Raw genomic sequence first — 23,308 nt, forward strand, 5'->3', positions numbered from 1 at the left:
CCCATTTACAGTATCAAACAAGATACTTACTTATACAGTAAAAAAACATTTTTGCTAATTTGAGCATATTTTGTTGATGTATATTTTAGCACTTTGTCTCGTGTATCCTATACAACCTGAGGTTATAGGCATGTTTAAAGACAACAACCTCATAGTAGTAATTGGTGAGGAGGAGGACCAATTCAAAGTCCTAATTTGCGATCAAATTTTGCACACATCTATTATTGACATCAACGCATGGTTCTTATAAGTCCCAAGTTCAGCGCGCAGATCCCAAGTTAGGATTAGGTGCGAATAAGTCCTTTGGGCATCACCCCTATTCCAGTTTTCTGCCATCCTGGCAGTTTTATAGGCTAACACTCCTCTGGGATTGCCTATCGGTTTATCATGGGTTTAATCTTTCTTTCTCTCTGCTATTGACAGTGATGATGGAATGTGCAATAGGCGCCCAGGGGGGTGGGCTTGGGTGTGTAGGAGAGATGAGGGTGTTAGATCACTGATAGGAAAACGCATGGAGGAATGTGGCAAAGCGTTCAGATTTAACCACAGATGGCCCCCGCCACTGGTTCTCACAAGCCTGGCCAATTACTCACCGTTCTGCCTCTCAAATAGTTCATTGCACACTTCCCCGAACACCTTCACCCCTCCCCCAAGTAGCCTCCCACCACATCCCCCATTCAGAACTCTCATCAGCCAAGAAACAAGGCTAGAGTCAAAGGTGACTTTCAGGGATTGGTGAGAGCCTGGAAAAAGTGAATACAGGGGGAGAAAAAGTGGGTAGATTAAAATTTTTACCCATGTACTGAGCATTCAGAAAGTATTCAGACCCCTTGACATTTTCAACATCGTTACAGCCTTATTACAGCCTTATTCTAAAATGTATTATATAGTTTTTCTTCATCAATCTACACACAATACCCCATAATGACAAAGCAAAAACAGGTTAAAAAAAAATGGGTATGACGCTACAAGCTTGGCACACCTGTATTTGGGGAGTTTCTCCCATTCTCCCATTCTCTTCAGATCCTCTCAAGCTCTGTCAGGTTGGATGGGAAGCGTTGCTGCACAGCTATTTTCAGGTCTGTCCAGAGATCGGGTTCAAGTTCAGACATTGCCTGGGCCACTCAAGGATATCCTGTCCCGAAGCCACTCCTGTGTTGTCTTGGCTGTGTGCTTAGGGTCATTGTCCTGTTGGAAGGTGATCCTTAGCCCAAGTCTGAGGTCCTGAGCGCTCTGGAGCAGGTTTTTATCAAGGATCTCTGTGTACTTTGCTTCGTTCATCTTTCCCTCGATCCTGACTAGTCTCCCAGTTCCTGCCGCTGAAAAACATCCCCACAGCATGATGCTGCCACCACCATGCTTCACCGTAAGGATGGTGCCAGGTTTCCTCCAGACGTGATGCTTGGCATTCAACCTTGATTTCATCAGACCAGAGAATCTTCTTTCTCATGGTCTGAGAATCCTTTAGGTGCCTTTTGGCAAACTCCAAGTGGGCTGTCGTGCCTTTTACTGAGGAGTGGCTTCTGTCTGGCCACTCTACCATAAAGGCCTGATTGGTGCAGTGCTGCAGAGATGGTTGTCCTTCTGGAAGGTTCTCCCATCTCCACAGAGGAACTGTTGAGCTCTGTCAGAGCGATAATTTGGGTTCTTGGTCACCTCCCTGACCAAGGCCTATCTCCCCGATTGCTCAGTTTGGCCAGGCGGCCAGCTCTAGGTTTTGGTGGTTCCAAATTTCTTCCATTTTAAGAGTGATGGAGGACACAGTTCTTGGGGACCTTCAATGCTGCAGAAATGTTTTGGTACCCTTCCCCAGATCTGTAGCTCGACACAATCCTGTCTCAAGAGCTCTACGGACAATTCCTTCGGCCTCATGGCTTGGTTTTTGCTCTGACATGCTCTGTCAACTGTGGGACCTTATATATACACAGGTGTGTGCCTTTCGAAATCATGTCCAATCAATTTCATTTAGCACCGTTGGACTCCAATTGAGTTGTAGAAACATCTCAAGGATGATCAATGGAAACAGGATGCACCCGAGCTCAATATCAAGTCTCATAGCAAAGGGTCTGAATAGTTATGTAAATAAGGTATCTGTTTTTTATTTGTAAGAAATTTGCTAACATTTCTACATCTGTTTTTGCTTTTTCATTATGGGGTATTGTGTGTAGATTGATGAGGATTATATATTTTTTTCATCCATTTTAGAATAAGACTAATGTAAAAAAAAGTAGAAAAAGTCAAGGTGTCTGAATACTTTCCGAAAGCACTGTATGTTTGTCTCCTGTCTGGTCGTTGGTTTGGGTTGTGCTTACCATGTGGAAATGTACGGTCCCACTTTGACAAGTTTCCAGTTCACAGTTCTGGTGAGACAATGACTACACCCTGTCCACACCCAAACTCAATGAGGTTGGCATGAAGAGACAAATAACATACCAAAGAAATTTGAGAGAAAAGAAGGTATCACATTATCAGCCAAGTTGCCAGAACATTTGCGATCATTTACAAATTTCTATTTCAAGTTGGCATTCTTATTCTTTTTCCACCACAGAATCAGGCCAATTCCATTATAATCAACAGAAATGATGAACATGTAAACTACAGGATACACATACTGAGAACTGATCCTCAATGTTTTTGTAATTTCTCAAGAGTGTAACTGGAGTGACACAGGATAACAACTCAAGTCTTCCAGTCTGATCGTCTCTGTCCACCACGTTCCAATGCTCCCCATGCCGAGTCACTGTCCTCTCGTCTTGTGTTGAAAGCAATGCCTGAGACTGACATGTGACAGCGTCGCATCCCCACGTGACGCTCACTGGAGCTGACAACCTCAGCCCCCCTCAGCCCCGCTGCGGCTGCCCTCGACACACTTTGGTGAAGGTTAGATTGGAAAGCCTGTCAGTCAAACGACAGAAGCGGTAGCCGTGGATGAGTACTGATGCTCTCTCACGGTTAGCTCCGTCCGCTACACGGTGACCTTTATCCCTTGGCTGGTTCTCAGCATTGCTAGAGTCGTAAAAGTTTGAAGTAAGGCGCAGCATGAGCAATCTAACATCAGCATAAACAACTGTGGTCTATGAGTGAAGATGCATGTTGTGGCATGTTATTTTTTTGTCAACATTCAAATGCTTTTTTGAAATCAAAACAGATCTGCAAATCCAACTTCCTTCGTGGTGCTCTTCATTAGTCTCCTTTCTTTCAAAACGGATCCCTGCCCTAAACTTAGTCTTAAAAAGGGGATACAAAGAATCTGACATTGTGCATCACAATGACTATATTTCCTGTAATCTAGTCTCCCATACGGGCGTGACGGATGGGGAAACAGTAATCCCCAGCCTGGGGACCTCATCAATAAGGACCCCCTAGAGAGAGTAAAGAACTCCGTGGCCAGTGCTGACTCAAACTGTAACTGGACCCCAAGCTTCCGGGAAAGAATGATGACAGTTGCTCTGCGGAATTATCGGAAGATAATGACCAGATCAAAAGCACAGTAAATTGAATAGATTAAGCCTCCTGAGCACAATGTCTTTGATCTGTCCATCATTTTGGTTTACGGTCTTGTCATTTTCTTCTTCATTTCACCAGTGTGATCAATGTACACAGATTCAGAAGAAGAGGATAGCTTGGATTACATGGCATAGAGGTGGTAACTAACCACTGGCATGTGCAGTCCAATAAGGACTTCATGGGGGCCTCCCTTCGTTGCGCCAGCTTCGCAGTGACTAACTACGCGGTGGTCAGGGTTCGGAAGAGGTGAAGAATACTGGGGTATTCCCCTACCTACCGCTTCCAGGAACAAGCCTGTGTGTGGTCATCTGTCTCCTCTCATAGGAAGGAAGTCAGGGTGATATGGATTGTCCAGACCCACTCTGAGCTGTTTTGTCTGGCCTGGCAACTACCCCCACCATCACACCAACCCCACAGTACAGGAAAAGCACAGACCAAAGGGGTGGCCACTGTGTGTGTGTGCGTGAGAGACAGAGACCGCAGACTTGTGTGCGCATCATCCAATCGTCCACACTAACAGCGCAGCCTCTGTGAAAGTAGGAATGCCTGCACTCAATTTAAGAAAGAAGGAAAACTTTAGGGGAAGACGGGAGGGAAGAGTGAATTTTGCTTTGTTACCAGTCCAGCTTTGCAGCTGACCCTGACTCCGCCTCTAAAGCCTTGCCACGTACAATGTGTTGCTCGTGGAAGAGGAGGGGGGAGGGTGTTGTGGTTCAGTGGATGATGAAAGAACTGGGGTAGCAACCAGGAGAAGCTAGAATTGTATGCTGCTTTGAACTCAGCACTGACTGGAAAGGATACTGGCAGTATAATAAAACAATATTTATGTGTGTTTTTGGGTGGTGACAGTGTTGATCCTGCAAGATCATAGCTTCAGACCCAGCCTCCTTCCTCAGTTCGCCAACCCACGCATAGCATCGAAGCCACCAAATTCACACCAAGCAAACATGCTCCTGGTGAAAAAAAATGAGAGCACAGCACTACACCGTGTTCACTCAGCGAAAAACGCCAATCAACAAAATCAAAGAACCAAATACTTTTTAAAGAGGCCTTACCATGCATGTAAAAATGTTTTATCAAATAAATAAAAAGGAAACACCGAAGGTCTGTGAGGCTGACTAGCCATTCAGAAAACAATCTTTTCTTTTGCTAGTAAAAATAAATTGTTTACTGGAAGAGGGATTAGGGCATCCAAAAGAGTTAAACACTCCAGAATTTATGGGGCCATCAAAGTGTAGGGGGGGAGCACTGCCAAAACCAAGGCCCGATCACAGGCTGGGCTGTGTTGTGTTCTGCTGACTGGTGCAGGGCTGAGAGGTGAGTCACAGAGGGAGGGGAGGGGGTTTGGGGTGAAGGAAGCTAAACCAGGTTCCCCTCAGGGCTATGGTTCATTTTGTATGCACCACCAGGGAATGGGGGAGTTGGTGTGTTTGCGTGTATTACTAGGGACAGTAAAAGTATAAAGGGTCATTTAATTATAGGTACACCGAGGCAGATTGCAGTACAAATAGTTTTGGTAACATTAATGGATCGGTAAAGCTAACTTGTGGGATCTGTACACACGCAGTCAGGACACTAATTGCTTCTGAGCACTCTCACATTGCACTGACTTCAGCAAATTGGTATCTATTGTACTGTTTTGTAAATGGGGAGTGTATAAGGTTGATTACAGTACAGACATACACACTAAGTTACAGTACAGACATACACACTGAGACAGGAATATGACACTTCGCGTCGTGGCAAGGTGTTGATGGGAGAGAGAAAAAACCCAACAGTCATGAAGGCCTAAACACTCCCCTATTGTTACTCTCCTGCTTCAGTGGGTTCACTTGTTTTAACTTCAGTTAATGGGGGATTTTGATTCCAAACAGGAACAATGAGTTTCAAAATGGAAAAGTTTCTTATTAAACACAAGATAAAAGACACCCAGTTTAAGGAGATATAATCTTGTAGTTTGAATGCATCTGTACTTTTGCAGCTCAATATCAACTGCACGCAAACCACTGGACTCTCTAATTCACAACACTGTCACCCTGTAGAATTTATCAAATGAATCATCTGTAGTTGTATGCAAACAAATTGAAAATGACCATTTTTCTCTATAGCCTAACAAATGCATCAACTCTAAATCAGTTGTGTCCCAAACTCGAACAGGAAGTGTGAAAGTCTCACCGAGCCAGGCGTGACGGCAAAGCCTTTTCAAGATGAAATCAGGAAGAGAATCCAAAATGTCCCCACATCCCCTATAAAACCCAGTTTAATCTTTAACCTCTGCTGGGGTGAGAAACTACCGAGCCATTAGCCTCCACCTCTGGGACGTCGTACAGCGTGTGCTGGTCTGGGGCCGAGAGAATTTAATTTAATCACGTCATGGTGATTAGTAGTACACAACATATTGTGCGCATACGTAATCTTTTTCGGTGTCCCCCCAGAAGTTGAAGAGGAGTGTCCACATCAAAGTGATGCAAACATCTGCTTTTCTTTTATGGCTATGTCGAGGAATCAGTTGTTAGATCATGGAAAATAATGTGCAGGGTTTGACATTTACTTTTTTAGCCACTTCAGACAAGTAGGTCTGATTGTTTTACTTGTCCAAAAGCTCAAGTCACATGTCCAGTCACTTGTCTGTAACACCATTTTTACATCATTGTATGATGCAAGGAACCACTTTTCAAAATAAATAACTTTTTTTTACCATAGAGAATAAGACAAATCAAACTGTATTTGTCACATGCGCCGAATACAACAAGTGTAGACTTTACTGTGAAATGCTTACTTACAAGCACTTAACCAACAGTGCAGTTCAAGAAGAAGAAAATATTTACCAAGTAGACTAAAACAAAAATAATAAAAAAGTAACACAATAAGAATAACAATAACGAGGTTATATGCAGGGGACACCGGTACCGAATCAGTGTGCAGGGGTACAGGTTAGTTGAGGTAATTTGTACATGTAGGTGGGGGTGAAGTGACTATGCATGGATAATAAACAGCGAGTAGCAGCAGTGTACAAAAGGGAGGGGGTGGTGGGGGTCAATGTAAATTGTCCGCTGGCAATTTTATTAATTGTTCAGCAGTCTTATGGCTTGGGTGTAGAAGCTGTTTAAGGAGCCTTTTGGTCCTACACTTGGCGCTCCAGTACCGCTTGCCGTGCGGTAGTAGAGAAAGAAAAAAGTCTATAACTTGGGTGACTGGAGTCTCTGACAATTTTATGGGCTTTTCCTCTGACACCACCTATTATATAGGTCTTGGAAAGCTTGGCCCCATTGATGTACTGGGCCGTTCGCACTACCCTCTGTAGCGCCTTTACGTTCAGATGCCGAGCAGTTTCTATACCAGGCGGTGATGCAACCGGTCAGGATGCTCTCAATGGTGCAGCTATAGAACCCTTTGAGGATCTGGGGACCCATGACAAATCTTTTCAGTCTCCTAAGGGGGAAAAGGTTTTGTCATGCCCTCTTCACGACTATCTCGGTATGTTTGGACTATGATAGTTCGTTGGCGATGTGGACACCGAGGAACTTGAAACTCTCGACCAGCTCCACTACAGCCCCGTCGATGTTAATGGGGGACTGTTCGGCAAGGCCCGCCTTTTCCTGTAGTCCACGATCAGTTTCTTAGTCTTGCTCACATTGAGGGAGAGGTTGTTGTCCGGTCACCATACTGCCAGTTCTCTGACCTCCTCCCTATAGGCTGTCTCATCGTTGTCGGCAATCAGGACTACTACTTTTGTGTCGTCAGCAAACTTAATGATGGTGTTGGAGTCGTGTTTGGCCACACAGTTGTGGGTGAACAGGGAATACAGGAGGGGACTAAGTACACACCCCTGAGGGGCCTCAGTGTTGAGGATCAGTGTGGCAGACCTGTTGCTGCCTACTCTTACCACCAGGGGGCGGCCCATCAGGAAGTCCAGGATCCAGTTGCAGAGGGAGGTGTTTAGTCCCAGAGTCCTTAGCTTAGTGATGAGCTTCGTGGGCACTATGGTGTTGAACGCTGAGCTGTAGTCAATGAACAGCATTCTCACATAGATGTTCCTTTTGTCCAGGTGAGAAAGGGCAGTATGGAGTGCGATTGAGATTGCATCATCTGTGGATCAGTTGGGGCGGTATGCGAATTGGAGTGGGTCTAGGGTGTCCGGGAGGATGCTGTTGATGTGAGCCATGACCAGCCTTTCAAAGCACTTCATGGCTACCGACATGAATGCCACAGGGCAGTAATCATTTAGACAGGTTACCTTCGCTTCCTTGGGCACGGGGACTATGGTGGTCTGCTCGAAACATGTAGGTATTACAGACCCGGTCAGGGAGAGGTTGAAAATGTCAGTGAAGACACTTGCCAGTTGGTCCACACATGCTTTGAGTACACATCCTGGTAATCCGTCTGGCCCAACGGCTTTGTGAATGTTGACCTGTTTAAAGGTTTTGTTCACATCGGCTACCGAGAGCGGTATCACACAGTCATCCAGAACAGCTGGTGCTCTCGTGCATGCTTCAGTGTTACTTGCCTCGAAGCAAACATAAAAGGCATTTAGCTCATCTGGTAGGCTCACGTCACTGGGCAGCTTGCGTCTGGGTTTCCCTTTGTAGACCGTAAATGTTTTCAAGCCCTGCCACATCCGACGAGCGTCAAAGCCGTTGTAGTAGGATTCAATCTTAATCCTGTATTGACGCTTTGCATGTTTGTTGGTTAGTCTGAGGGCATAGCGGGATTTCTTATAAGTGCCCGGATTAGTCTCCCACTCCTTGAAAGTGGCAGCTCTAGCCTTTAGCTCAATGCGGATGTTGACTGTAATCCATGGCTTCAGGTTGGGATATGTACGTACAGTCACTGTGGGGACGACGTCGTCGATGCACTTATTGATGAAGCCGATGATTGAGGTGGTGTACTCCTCAATGCCATTGGATGAATCCCGGAACATGTTCCAGTCTGTGCTATTAGAACAGTCCTGTAGTGTAGCATCCACGTAATTTGACCACTTCCGTATTGAGTGAGTCACTGGTACTTCCTGCTTTAGTTTTTGCTTGTAAGCAGGAATCAGGAGGATGGAATTATGGTCAGATTTGCCAAATGGAGGGCGGGGGAGAGCTTTGTATGCATCTCTGTGTGTGGAGTAAAGGTGGTCTAGGATTTGTTTTTCTCTGGTTGCACATGTGACATGCTGGTAAAAAAATTGGTAAAACTGATTTAAGTTTGCCTGCATTAAAGTCCCCGGCCACAAAGAGTGCTGCTTCTGGGTGAGTATTTTCCTCTTGGCTTATGGCCTCATAGAGTTGTTTACACTATGCTTATTGACTTCTTTATTAAATAATTCCCCCCCGGGGATTGAAATTATGGTTATCTCTGGGATGATAAAAAATGTCGTAAGGTTCTGGGACAGTTCTGGGGCGACAGATCCCAAATTCATACAACCACTGAACATTAACGCAACAGATCAAAATGTATAGCTTAAAATGTCTATAATGTTTTACTTCTTCATATTATAAGCTCAACAATATGCACATGGCTGTAGGGTACACAGGAATGTTCCAAAATGCAATTTGCAGAAAACACCATTCTCAAAAGTGAACCGCACGCGGTGAGTCGTTTCATTTGACAGGTGAAAATATCTGTTAGAAGTTAAGAAAGAAGGGCGATCTAAAGATGCATCAACTAACATGGGCTACTTAAAGTATATGTTAATGATTATGCCGTTGGCTGCTGGACAAAAAAAAAGTTGATTTGAAAACCAATAGAACATGATACAAATGCTGGTTTCAATGGCATATTAAATGTAAACTTCACCGCTAGACACTATTTGGGATGTTTTTCAGGTCTCCCTACATAATATATGAATGATGAAAGGGTGTTTCGGACATAATTATGCACTATAGCTGTATTTATACATTTTTGCGCTACCAATGACGTCACTGGTTGATTGAGCCGGCTGTCTGATATAAAAATGAATGGAGCCATGTTTTGTAGCAATTGTTGTTGTCACGCCCTGACCTTAGAGATCCTTTAAATTCTCTATTTGGTAGGTCAGGGTGTGACTAGAGTGGGATATCTATGTTTATATTTCTTTGTTGGCCGAGTATAGTTCCTAATCAGAGGCAGCTGTCTATCGTTGTCTCTGATTGGGGATCATACTTAAGCAGCCCTTTTTCCCACCTTGAGTTGTGGGATCTTGTCTTTGTGTGTTGCACTCCTAGCTTTACTTTCGTTGAGTTGTTTATTGTTTTTTGGTGGAACATTTCAAATGAAAGAAAATGTACACCTACAATGCTGCACCTTGGTCTTCATTTAACGACGGACGTTACAGAAGATCCCACCACCAACGGACCAAGCAGCGTGGTCAGGAGGACTGGACCTGGGGGGAAATCCTGGAGGGAGCAGGACCATGGACAAGGGCTGGGGAGTATCGAAGGAGGAGATAGAGGCAGCGAAAGTGGAAGGGCGACGATACGAGGAGTTAGCTCAACGAAGCAAGCACGAGAGGCAGCCCCCCCAAAATATGGGGGGGACACACGGGGAGATTGGCAGACTCAGGGTTTAGACCTGAGCCAACTCCCCGTGCTTACCGTGGGGAGCGAGTGACCGGTCAAGCACCGTGTTATCCGGTTCTGCGCACCATGCCTTCAGTGCGCATCCACAGCCCGGTGCGCTCTGTGTAAGATCCTTCGCAGTTGCCGTGCTAGAGTGGGCATTCAGCCAGGACGGATTGTGCCTGCTCAGCGCTCCTGGCCTCCGGTGCGTCTCTTTGGCCCAGGATATCCTGCGCCAGCTCTACGCACGGTATCCCCAGTTCGCCAGCACAACCCAGTGCGGCCTGTGCCAGCTCCCCGCACTTGCCGTGCTACAGGGGGGATTTAGCCAGGACGCGTTGTGCCAGCTCTACGCTCCAGACCTCCAGCACGCCTCCACGGCCCAGCATATCCTGCACCGGCTCTACGCACTATGCCTCCAGTGCACCTTCATAGCCCAGTGAGTCCCGTGCCAGCTCTCCACACTCACCGAGCTAAAATGGGTATCCAGCCAGGACGCGTTGTGGCTGCTCCCCGCACCAGGCTTCCAGTACGTCTCCTCAGTCCGGTGAGACCTGTTCCGGCTCCACGTACGAAGCTTCCAGTGATGATCCATGGCCCGGAGCCTGTAGTGATGATCCATGGCACAAAGCCTCCAGTGATGATCCATGGCCCGGAGCCTCCAGTGATGATCCATGGCACGAAGCCTCCAGTGATGATCCATGGCCCGGAGCCTGTAGTGGTAATCGATGGCACAAAGCCACCAGTGATGATCCATGGCCCGGTGCCTGTATTGATGGTCTATGGCAAGGAGCCTGCAGTGACGTTCCCCAGTCCGGAGCCCCCGGCCCTTTTTCTCACCTTCAGTTGTGGGATCATGTCTTTGGTTGTTGCATGTGTTTGCACTCTTAGCTTTACGTTCGTTGAGTTGTTTATTGTTTTTGGTGGAATATTTATAATTAAAAGAAAATGTACGCCTACCACGCTGCACCTTGGTCTTCATTTAACGACGGACGTTACAGTTGTGGCCTTTGTGTTTTTCCGATTGCACGTTCCCGCTAGCAGCGTGAAGATATGGTTGTTCTTGCTCAATAGAGCCATTGAACTTTTCTCAACGATATTCATATCTGCCAGGACATTGCAGGATATCTAGGTTGACTCATTTTCCCGGGCTTTGTGAAGATTACAGCCTGACAGGAGCCATACTTCCTTGTTCCTACCCTCGAAGGCAAGCTTTTCAAAATGGTGGCGGTACTAGTTTACAGGAGCTGTTACAGTGTACTCACTGCCTACCCTAGTTGGCTAAATAATTAGCTACAATGGCTGTTCCTGATGATTCCTTTTTCCAAGAAGAGCTGGATGACAAAACATTTTTATATTTTGCATAGGGACATACATCCCCATTTAGTTGAGTAGTTGAGACGGGGAAAAATACAGTGCCTTGCAAAAGTATTCACCCTCCCTGGCATTTTTCCTATTTTGTTGCCTTACAACCTGGAATTAAAATGGATTTTTGGGGGGTTTGTATCATTTGAGTTACACAACATGCCTACCACTTTGAAGATGCTACATATTTTTTATTGTGAAACAAACTGTATTTCTGATTAATTTGATGTTATTTTAATGGACAAAAAAATGCTTTTCTTTCCAAAACAAGGACATTTCTAAGTGACCCAAAACTTTTGAACAGCAATGTATATATTACACAGTACCAGTCAAAAGTTTGGTTGGAAACACCTACGGTACTCATTCTCAGCTTGTTCTCTTTTCTGCTGCACTGATGTTGGCTGATCAGATGCCTTCCTCTTTGAAGTGAAGGAGGGGGGGCTACAAATAACAAAAAATGTAATATGTATTTTCTTAGCCCTTGTTCTCCTCAATTTCGTGGTATCAAATTGTTAGTTACAGTCTTGTCCCATTGCTGCAACTCCCGTACGGACTCGGGAGAGGCGAAGGTCAAGAGCCATGAGTCCTCCGAACTTTTTGTGAGAAAACTGCACATTTTAGAGTGGACTTTTATAGCACCTGTGTAATGATCATGCTGTTTAATCAGCTTCTTGATATGCCACACCTGTCAGGTGAATGGATTACTTTGGCAACGGAGAAATGCTTACTAAAACATTTGTGCACAACATTTTAGAGAAAAGCTTTTTGTGTATATGGAAAATGTCTGGGATCTTTTATTTCAGCTCATGAAACATGGGACCAACACTTCACATGTTGCGTTTATATTTTTGTTTCGTATAAATAAGTCTCATTAAAGTTTAGCTACATTTTCTGACGCCTCCCTCATTTAACTATAGCCAATATGCCTACACTTTGACATGCAGGCTTGAGAAACTGTGATATTAAGACCCTAGGTTTATTCTTACCGTGGTATCCACTGTTGTCACCGGCTTGGTGGGGATGTGGTGTGATGGGGACGAGGGCTCATGTGCCGACAGCACAACGCAGCCCCGGGAGCCCAGGGTGATGATGACCGAGCTGCAGCCTCGCCTCAGCAGCTCCTCACCGGCCCGGCCAGCATCCTCTATACTCGCCACGGCCACCCCTGTCAGCAGCTCTGCCTGTGGAGACCACCAGGGAGGTGTGTTAGAGATTGTGTGGTCTGGGATTTGAGCCAGCAACCTTCAGACTACTGGCCCACCTCAAAGTGAAAATCTATGTAGGTTGAGTGTGTGGGTGTGCATCGCCTAGGAGGGTGCAGGACATTGGTGAGGGGTAAGTTGAGTTCTTATAATGGAGGCACTTTACAAAATCACTTTATAAATCCCTATTAGTTCAGTTTTACATCTATTGGGGGTAAGCTAATATATGGAATTGTTTAAGATCGTCATACCATGGATCATTTCAATATTTGATTTAAATGTATAAATATTTATTAATAGTGAACCGCACAACAAAACAATAAAGAATAAACGAAACGTGACATTCTGGAGTGTTCACAGGCAACAACACAAAAACAAGATTGGGAACCATACCAGGCCAACATATAAAATAATAAAACAACCTAGATTACCCACCCTAGTCACACCCCGACCTAACCAAAATAGAGAATAAAAAGGCTCTCTATGGTCAGGGCGTGACAGTACCCCCCCCCCCTCTAAAGGTGCGGACTCCGGCCGCAAAGCCTGACTCTATAGGGGAGGGTCCTGGTGGGCATCTATCGTCGGTGGCCGTGCCAAGACTGGGCCTCGGCGCAGAGGAGGGCCCCGACCATGGAGCTGGGTTGAACGCCACACCCGGACTGGGCACCGGTGCCGAGGAGGCTCCGGCCTTGGAGCTGAGTTGGCCGCCATGCCTGGACTGGGCACAGAGGAAGGCTCCTGCCATGGAGCGGGACTGGACGCCGTGCCTGGACCGGGCACCGGCGCCGAGGAAGGCTCTGGTCTTGGAGTGGGACTGGACGTCGTGCCTGGACCGGGCACCGGCGCAGAGGAGGGCTCCGGCCGTGGAGCGGGACTGGACATAGTGCCTGGACCGGGCACTGGTGCAGAGGAAGGCTCCGGTCTTGGAGCGGGACTGGACGCCGTGCCTGGACTGGGCACCGTGGAAGGCTCCGTCCATGGAGCTGAGTTACCCGCCGTGCCTGGACTGAGCACAGGCGCAAAGGAAGGCTCTGGCCTTGGAGCGGGACTAGACCTCATGCCTGGACTGGACATCGGCGCAGAGGAAGGTTCCTGCCATGGAGCGGGACTGGATGCCGTACCTGGACCGGGCACAGGCGCAGAGGAAGGCTCCTGCCATGGAGCGGGACTGGACACCGTGCCTGGACTGGGCATCGGCGCAGAAGAAGGCTCCGGCCATGGAGCAGGACTGGACGCCGTCACTGGACTGGGCTTTGGCGCAGAGAAAGGCTCCGGCCTTGGAGCTGGACTGGACGCCGTGCCTGGACTGGGCACAGGCGAAGAGGAAGGCTCCTGCCATGAAGCTGGACTGGACGCCTTGCTCATTCCTTCGATGATAAACACGAATCCGACCATCACCCCTGGTGAGACAAAACTGCGACTCGTCAGTGAAGAGCACTTTTGTCTGGTCCAGCGACGGTGGGTTTGTGCCCATAGGCAAGGTTGTTTCCGGTGATATCTGTTGAGGACCTGCCTTACAACACGACTACAAGCCCTCAGTCCAGCCTCTCTCAGCCTATTGAGGACATTCTGAGCACTGATGGAGGGATTATGGATTCCTGGTGTAACTAGGGCAGTTGTTGTTGCCATCCTGTACCGCAGGTGTGATATTCGGATGTACCGATCCTGTGCAGGTGTTGTTACACGTGGTCTGCCACTGCGAGGATGATCAGCTGTCCGTCCTGTCTCCCTGTAGCGCTGTCTTAGGCGTCCCACATCTGCAGGCCTCATGCCTCCTTGCAGCATACCTAAGGAACGTTCACGCAGATGAGCAGGGACCCTGGGCATCTTTATTTTGGTGTTTTTCAGAGTCAGTAGAAAGGCCTCTTTAGTATCCTAAGTTTTCATAACTGTGACCTTAATTGCCTACCGTCTGTAAGCTGTTAGTGTCTTAACAACCGTTCCACAGGTGCATGTGATAGGACGCAGCTGATATCTCTAGCTTGAATTGACATAAAAGTAACATAGAAAAATCCCCATAAAATTATGTTACAAGTGCAAAATATAAATTAGTCTGTGAAGTTGTAATAAAATAAATTAGAACACTGTTCTTATACCAACATGATAGGTTTTATTGAAAAGCAAAACATTGCCCGTTGCGTCTTCATCCCTGCTATTAATCATAAATGAATATAATTTAAAAGAAAGGAAAAAACATTTAGCCTAGAATAACAAGTCGCCTAAAAAGTAATAAAACACAATTTATATTAGTATAACGACCTGTCCTATAGGCTACTTCTATGAAAATGTGAATGAATTAATAAATAACAAAACACTGCTGTTTTCAAATACAATCTAGGCCTCTTTAATTTAGCCTAGGCATGAAGATTTTAATTAGGCCTAATAAATAACAAAACATGGCTGTCTACGAACCCCAGGGCCGGGATCCAGCTTTTGTCAAATTAACAACAGATTTGACTTTTCGTAACGGATTAGGAGAATTTACGCAGCAGGTTAGAATAATTTACGTACAGGTTAGGAGAAGTTAGTTAAGGTTAGGAAAAGGGTTTGCTAAAAAAAAAGGCTGGATCACTTCTAGCCATGACCGGGCCACCCCGCCCCACTCCTGCTGCGATTCAGCACCACAGCAGTGGAAAGAGGAAACTCGAGGCGGCCACAAAATGAAGAAATTATAAAACTGATGTTGGATAATGAAATTCGATATGGAAATAAATGAAATTTGTTAAGTCTGGTTCCTTGAGAGATTGCTTATTTTAAGATGCTCCTGTGAAACGAGGCCCGCACCATGCATTTATGAAAGCACTTGTTTCAAAAGCTCAAATGATATCAAACTTTTTACAGTTATACCGAATGATGTTAATAAATGTTGTTTATTGTAATTTGAATTTTCTTGGGGTTGACTCGTCATGTGTAATATATGTGGCTTGTTGATAACAACTCTGTTTCCTACTACAGTGGCAAGAAAAAGTATGTGAACCCTTTGGAATTACCTGGATTTCTGCATAAATTGGTCATCAAATTTGAACTGATCTTCATCGATCTCACAACAATAGACAAACAATAGTGTGCTTAAACTAATAACACACAAATTATTGTATTTTTCTTGTCTATATTGGATACATAATTTAAACATTAACAGTGTAGGTTGGAAAAAGTATGTAAACCCCTAGGCTAATGACTTCTCCAAAAGCTAATTGGAGTCAGGAGTCAACTAACCTGCAGTCCAATCAATGAGACAAGATTGGAGATTTTGGTTAGAGCACAAAATTTGAGTTTGCTATTCACAAGAAGCATTACCTGATATGACAAAATAGATCACAGAAGATCTAAAATTAAGAATGGTTGACTTGCATAAAGCTGGAAAGGGTTACAAAAGTATCTCTAAAAGCCGTGATATTCATCAGTCCGAATATTGCTGAAACTGAAACGGTTTTGTAAAGAGGAATGGTCCAAAATTCCTTCTGACCATTGTGCAGGTCTGATCCGCAACTACGGAAAACGTTTGGTTGAGGCGATTGCTGCCAAAGGAGGGTCAACCAGTTATTAAATCCAAGGGCTCACATACTTTTCCCCCCTGCACTGTGAATGTTTACACGGTTTGTTCAATAAAGACATGAAAACGTATAATTGTTTGTGTGTTATTAGTTTAAGCAGACTGTGTTTGTCTATTGTTGTGACTTAGATGACCAGATCAAATGTTATGACCAATTTATGCAGAAATCCAGGTATTTCCAAAAGGGTTCACATACTTTTTCTTGCCACTGTATATGCAGTTTGCTGCCTAGTGATTGCAGCATTGTAACTCTGACGTGAAAACTTGTCAACAATGTTTTGTTTCCAAGTGCTACTGAATAAGCTCAACGGAAATACATCAATTGCACATGATACACATCATTATTCTAGTCTAGTCTATCAATCCATTCCAAATCTTTATACTATACAGGACACAGGGGCGGCAGAAGAATCGCTAGGACTGGGCCTGAAGAACACAATAAGGTGCGGCGCACCGTAGCCTGTTCAAAGTGAGTCGCTGCTGTTGAGAAGTCAAAAAAAAGCTACTCCTTGGAGTAGCTTGCAATGCACATCAGCCTTGTTACTTTTGTCCTCAAGAAGGCTCGATCTTGGGGCCGTCTTTACTCTGTTTTGGAGAACGAATCCCCTTTCGGCGGGAACACTGGAAACAGGGATAATCAACACAATCATCACCAATTTTGCCCAGTACACTTAGCTGAAGTCTCGTATGAGTTGGAGCACATCAACTGGTATTTCCATCAATGAATAAAAAGCATTCATTTGCAATGGATTTTTCTTCTTCTCTTGGACAATTTTCCGGAAACAATTGTATTTATGGGCTTTTCAATTTTGAAAACAAAGCTTGTCAAAAAAGGGGCTCTCTTGGCACAACTTGTCCTGGGAATGGGGTTAATTGAGCATAGGGACCGGGTAAGAATAGGGACGCATTTGTGTATAATTTCTTAGAAACAAGGGGTGGCTCAACAAACCCTTTGGCGCGACTTACCTGACTCTCCCCTACCCATCCAGTAACTCTGTTACTGGTGTTTCTATTATTCTATCTCTGCATTTAAAAAAATAATTAAAACGGGCCCGTAAGTAACCATTTCACTGTTAGTCTACACCTGTTGTTTACCAAGCATGTGTCAAATACAATTTGATTTATATAGCAGCTAGTCAGTGTGAGGTCCATAATGGAGTCCCATCACTATAAACACGTCAACATTCTATGTGAGCTGTGGATCAAATAGTGCCTGCACTTTGACATCCTTCAGCCCCCCTCTAGGTTCTGCATGGCACTGGGAGACTACACACACAAAAAGGTACGGGTTTAAGATGAGGAGTGGGTGTCCATCTTGTCTGTCAACCCTCCACACCTGCCCAGACAATGATCTCAGCTAGCTCACTTCTCTGTGGGGGGACACCAAACACAAACGGAGGCCTTCAATTCATCCTCCATAAAGCTTCCAAGCCAACAATACCTTGACAGTTGAAAAAGAAACTACCCACAGTATATTATCGGTGCTCATAGTCCCTGGTGCCACCCTGTTCTGGTCAGCTACCAAATAAGAAAAAGAGCTGTCGGTCTTCTTACTCATCGGAGAAGCCCAGAGGATCCGTGTGTTTGTGTGCATTTGCGTGCTCTGGCGGGTGAAACATTTCATTGCCTTGACTGAAATATGAGCAGCGGTGAGAGGGTGAAAGCAATGAGTGTGTGTGTGTGTGTTACACTCAAACTTACAAGAGAAAAAGACAGACGGTCGGCTCCATCTTCAACTCTCGCTTTCAAGTCCCCACCTGGAAAGCCCCCCTGCCCCCGACCACATCAAAGTCTCTAAGAGACATTTCTGGGCAAACTCACCTCTGTGTTACCCCAGGAGTGAATCTGGCTCACTCTTTTAACATATCTGCCCTGTTGTTGTTTCTAACTATGTTTCCCATCAATCCCAATCCCCATCTGTCATCTCTGACAGTGGAGGTGAGGCTAAGGTGGATCCATAACACCCTTTACTGTAAATGGAGGGAGGGAGGGAATAATTCTTCTGAGGCAGCTGCTATGCTATTGATGTACAGGGCCGTAACCCTGAGAATACAATCAAATGGTTGTGAAACAAAGAAGTAAGGGAGGCTAGGCTTGTTTTTTTAACTACAGGCTTCAGTGTTTGCTACAGCGCCTCAGGCACATAGGTGCTGAAATATATTAGGTGTGTGTGTGTTGCTTCATATTGTCTATCTTTCTCACCTCTGATTCGTTACAGCAGAACACATCGGATGCTCTATAGAATTCAGGATCCAGGTCTGGAATGGCTGGCGCTGGGTTGAAAATGGTCTTCACTGTAAGACATAGGAAACTATCTAAATTCACCACACTTAATTGGTAAAGTACATATCAGGTAAATGCTACCAGAGAGCAATCCACTCCACTACAGAGTGCTGGAACAACTGAACAATTTCATTGACTGAGTGAGATGAAATGGGATGAGAGAAAGCTAGTGCTTATGGATATATGTTGGTAGAGAAAAAGCTTACCACACACACGACAAAATCAGAATGACATAATTTGGTCATTGGAAACTGGTTTCCTGGTTGTAAAGACTTCAGATAACAAGATTACAACCTGGTAAAGACTTATTTTGATGACTTTTGGGAAACATCACATTTTGTCTGTTATCTAGTCAGAGAACCAGTAACAAAACTCCCTTTTACAACCAGTCTACAAGTTAAGCATTTCCTGCAGGGAAATTTCCTAACTGTACAAAACACCTGCTCTTTCCCATGACATAAACTGACCAGGTGGACAGACACTCTCCTTTAAATGCTCTGATACAGAGCAGAATTCATGGTTCCTTCAATGATGGCAAGTCGTCCAGGTCGTGAGGCAGCAAAGAATCCCCAAACCATCACACTACCGCGAACATGCTTGACCATTGGTATGAGGTTCTTACCGTGGAATGCAGTGTTTGGTTTCTCCCAGAAACAACAGGACACACGTTGTCCAAAAATATAACTCAAGTTTGCCAAAAAAGCACATAGAAGCACCTGGATGATCATCAAGACCCCTGAAAGAATCTCTATGGACAGATGATTCAAAATGTTACCTTTTTGGACAACATGGGACCTGTTATGTCTGGGAGAAACCAAACACTGCATTCCATCTGTGAGATGAAGCTGAAGTGCAGCTGGATCATGCAGCAAGACAATGATACAAAACACACCAGAAAGTCTACATCAGAATGCTGAAAAGCAACCCATTTAAAGCTTTGGAATAACCTAAACCTGACTGAGATGTTGTGGTAGGACCTGAAATGAGCTGTAAATGCTCGAAACCCCACAAATGGATGAGAGACTGATCAGCAATTACGGGAATAATTTGGGTATAGTCATTGCAGCTAGAAGGCGGCACGACCAGTTATTGCGTGTTGAATTAAAACAAATATTTAACTCTTATTTAACTAGGCAAGTCAGTTAAGAACAAATGCTTATTTAAAATGACGGCCTATCCCGGCCAAACCCGGATGACGCTGGGCCAATTGTGTGCCGCCTTATGGGACTCCCAATGACGGCCGGATGTGATACAGCCTGGATTTGAACCAGGGATACCTCTTGCACTGAGATGCAGTGCCTTAGACCACTGCACCACTCGGGAGCAATTAATCTTTCACACAGGGGCATTGGGTTTTGCATAACTTTGTTTATTAAATACAGGACAAAAGTATCAATATGTTGTGCCATTTATTCACTCAGGTTCCCTTTATCTAGTATTAGGTTGAAGATCTGATAACATTCAGTGTCTAAAATATGCAAAAATAGAGAAAATCAGAAAGGTGGAAAAAAATGTTCATGGCACTGTATGTGTTGTATCTCTCCGTACACAGTGAATATTTATGAAGCTTAACCCTGCATGTTTTTATCCAACATCATGCTATTCTGTGTATGTACGGATGAGCCCTATGAAAAGTATGTGTGTATGGATGTACATACAGTTGAAGTCGGAAGTTTACATACACCTTAGCCAAATACATTTAAACTCAGTTTTTCCAATTCCTGACATTTAATCCAAGTAAAAATTCCTTGTCTTCGGTCAGTTAGGATCACCACTTTATTTTAAGAATGTGACATGTCAGAATAATAATAGAGAGAATGATTTATTTCAGCTTTTATTTATTTCATCACATTCCCAGTGGGTCAGAAGTTTACATGCACTCAATTAGTATTTGGTAGCATTGCCTTTAAATTGCTTAACTTGGGTCAAACGTTTCAGGTAGCCTTCCACAAGCTTCCCACAATAAGTTGGGTGAATGTTGGCCCATTCCTCCTGACAGAGCTGGTGTAACTGAGTCAGGTTTGTAGGCCTCCTTGCTCGCACATGCTTTTTAAATTCTGCCCACAAATTTTCTATAGGATTGAGGTCAGGGTTTTGTGATGGCCACTCCAATACCTTGACTTTGTTGTCCTTAAGTCATTTTGCCACAACTTTGGAAGTATTCTTGGGTTCATTGTCCATTTGGAAGACCCATGTGGGACCAAGCTTTAACTTCCTGACTGATGTCTTGAGATTTTGCTTCAATGAATCCACATAATTTTCCTACCTCATGATGCCATCTATTTTGTGAAGTGTACCAGTCCCTCCTGCAGCAAAGCACCCCCACAACATGATGCTGCCACCCCGTGCTTCACGGTTGGGATGGTGTTCTTTGGCTTGCAAGCCTCCCCCTTTTCCTCCAAACATAACGATGGCCATTATGGCCAAACAGTCATATTTTTGTTTCATTAGACCAGAGGACATTTCCCCTAAAAGTACGATCTTTGTCCCCATATGCAGTTGCAAACCATAGTCTGGCTTTTTATGGCAGTTTTGGAGCAGTGGGCTCTTCCTTGCTGAGCGGCCTTTCAGGTTATGTCGATATAAGACTCATTTTACTGTGGATATAGATACTTTTGTACCTGTTTCCTCCAGCATCTTCACAAGGTCCTTTGCTGTTGTTCTGTTGTTTTGACAGCTGCATGGTCCCATGGTGTTTATACTTTCATACTATTGTTTATACAGATGAACGTGGTACCTTCAGGCATTTGGAAATTGCTCCCAAGGATGATCCAGACTAGTAGAGGTCTACAATTATTATTTTAGGTTCTTGGCTGATTTCTTTTGATTTTCCCATGATGTCAAGCAAAGAGGCACAGTGTTTGAACGTAGGCCTTGAAATACATCCACAGGTACACCTCCAATTGACTCAAATTATGTCAATTAGCCGATCAGAAGCTTCTAAAGCCATGACATAATTTTCTGAAATGTTACAAGCTGTTTAAAGGCACAGTCAACTTAGTGTATGTGAACCTCTGACCCCCTGGAATTGTGATACAGTGAATTATAAGTGAAATAATCTGTCTGTAAACAATTGTTGGAAAAATTACTTGTGTCATGCACAAAGTAGATGTCTTAACCGACTTACCAAAACTATTGTTTGTTATCAAGAAATTTGTGGAGTGGTTGAAAAATGAGTTTCAATGACTCCAACCTAAATTAATGTAAACTTCCGACTTCAACTGTATGTGACTGATTTTACCTCAGATTTTATTTAAGCTAAAGCCATTGTGTATTCCTGCATCTGTGAAATAAAACCCTGTTTTGTGTGTGTGTGATTGTGTGGGCGTGTGTAAGTGAGCAGCTGCGTGGGTATGCGCAGGGCTTTAGCCACCTGGCGCTCTGAGGTGGATGCTAGGGCCTCTTTCGAGTAAAAGTGGAAACAGTGCGTCATACACGCGCGTACACACACGCAGACAACACGTCAAACTCAGCTTACACAACCTCTGTTTCGATGATACAGATCACACCTTCCTTCCACTTTCCAAGAGAGAAAACAGGTTTCTGATATGATACAATTTCAAATAAACCCCTCTCTTTCCTCTCCCTCTCTCAATATCTGCCCCCTCTTCACTTTCACAGCTAGTTTCAATTGACCCTCATCCCTCTCTTTGTAAACTCTCTCAGCTCACTTTTTCTTCATTCTCTCCGCCAGTCTTTATCCCCCTCTCTCTTTATTGTATCTCCTCTTTCTAGACTTCATCTCTCTCCAAATCTCTCTCTCAAATACTGTACCCTGGCTACTTGTTCTCTATTCCTCCCACTCTCTCATGTCACTCTTCCTTTGTCTATCTCTCTCTCTTTTTCTGTTTCTGTGTATCTAATGCAGTGTAAACTAAAGAGGCGCAGCCAGTTGAGGTGTAAGGACAGCGCTATCACCCTCTTCCTCTTACCCCCACCCTGTCTTGAGGCCCATCTGCCATCTGTGGTGACACCACATGTCCGTGTATCTTTACATCGACCACGTGACCAGGAAGGATGGTTCAACCCCAGTCCAGTGATATGCTGGTGAATAAGCTACAGTGCAGGAAACTGCACATACAAACATGTGGCCACTGCACTTGCCAGTAAAGCAGGGTTGGGGTCAATTCTATTTTAATTCACACAAATCAAGGTCAATATAGTAACAAATACTGGTATTAATGGACCTAGACAAATCAAATCAGGAAGTAAAATGAAATTCCAATTCCAATATTGTGTATAGAAGAGCTAATAGGAAAATTGGCATTGACATTTCACTTCCTGAATTGACCGAATTCAATTAACTTCCTGAATTCACTTTACTTCCTGAATTGAACCCTGAAGTGCAGTCCAGTGCTAACGTCACAGTCTGTCATAACCATAATAACACAATGACTCGACCCAAAGCTATATGCAACTGCCAGACATAGGTGTTAAAATACTCAGACATTAGCTAATAGTCATCAGTCAGCTCACCACCATTTTTCCCTCCAGGTGTTGTGGGCAACAGCTGTAGTAGATGTGCAGTACTGTAGAGCGAGAGTAGGTTAGAGCCACATCTGTTATGGCAGATGTGGTAACATCTGAGTCATGTCTGGAGGTGTTGTGAGTCTAGGGGTGCGTTCCAAATGGCCTACCTATGGGTCTTGGTCAAAAGTAGTGCACTATATAGGGAATAGGATCCCATTTTCGACGCAACGTCTTTTGGTTCGTCAGGTCGGCTGAGCTGCTTGCATTTATAATTGCCATCCTCCGATATACTTGCGTGTGTTTATGTACGCATGCATGCGCACACACACACACACATGCAAACACACATACACATACACACACACACCAGAGTTTTTCTCTTGAGGACTATCCGGATAAGAGAC

The 23,308-nt window shown here is 44.6% G+C and overlaps 1 protein-coding gene across 2 annotated transcripts in view; it reads right to left on the reverse strand.

Moving 5' to 3' along the window:
• The window catches only part of rbks (ribokinase), a 63,812-nt gene that overhangs the window by 1,595 nt on the left and 38,909 nt on the right, over positions 1-23,308 (reverse strand). For both annotated transcript variants that reach the window (XM_024429684.2, XM_024429683.2), the window contains 2 exons: positions 18,354-18,445; positions 12,383-12,577 (listed from right to left, as the gene is read on the reverse strand). In XM_024429684.2, the coding sequence (XP_024285452.1) occupies positions 12,383-12,577; positions 18,354-18,445 (287 nt within the window). The remainder of the gene's footprint in view (positions 1-12,382; positions 12,578-18,353; positions 18,446-23,308) is intronic.

This window comes from Oncorhynchus tshawytscha, linkage group LG08 (genome assembly GCF_018296145.1).
Source record: "Oncorhynchus tshawytscha isolate Ot180627B linkage group LG08, Otsh_v2.0, whole genome shotgun sequence".
NCBI classification, from domain to species: Eukaryota; Metazoa; Chordata; class Actinopteri; order Salmoniformes; family Salmonidae; genus Oncorhynchus; species Oncorhynchus tshawytscha.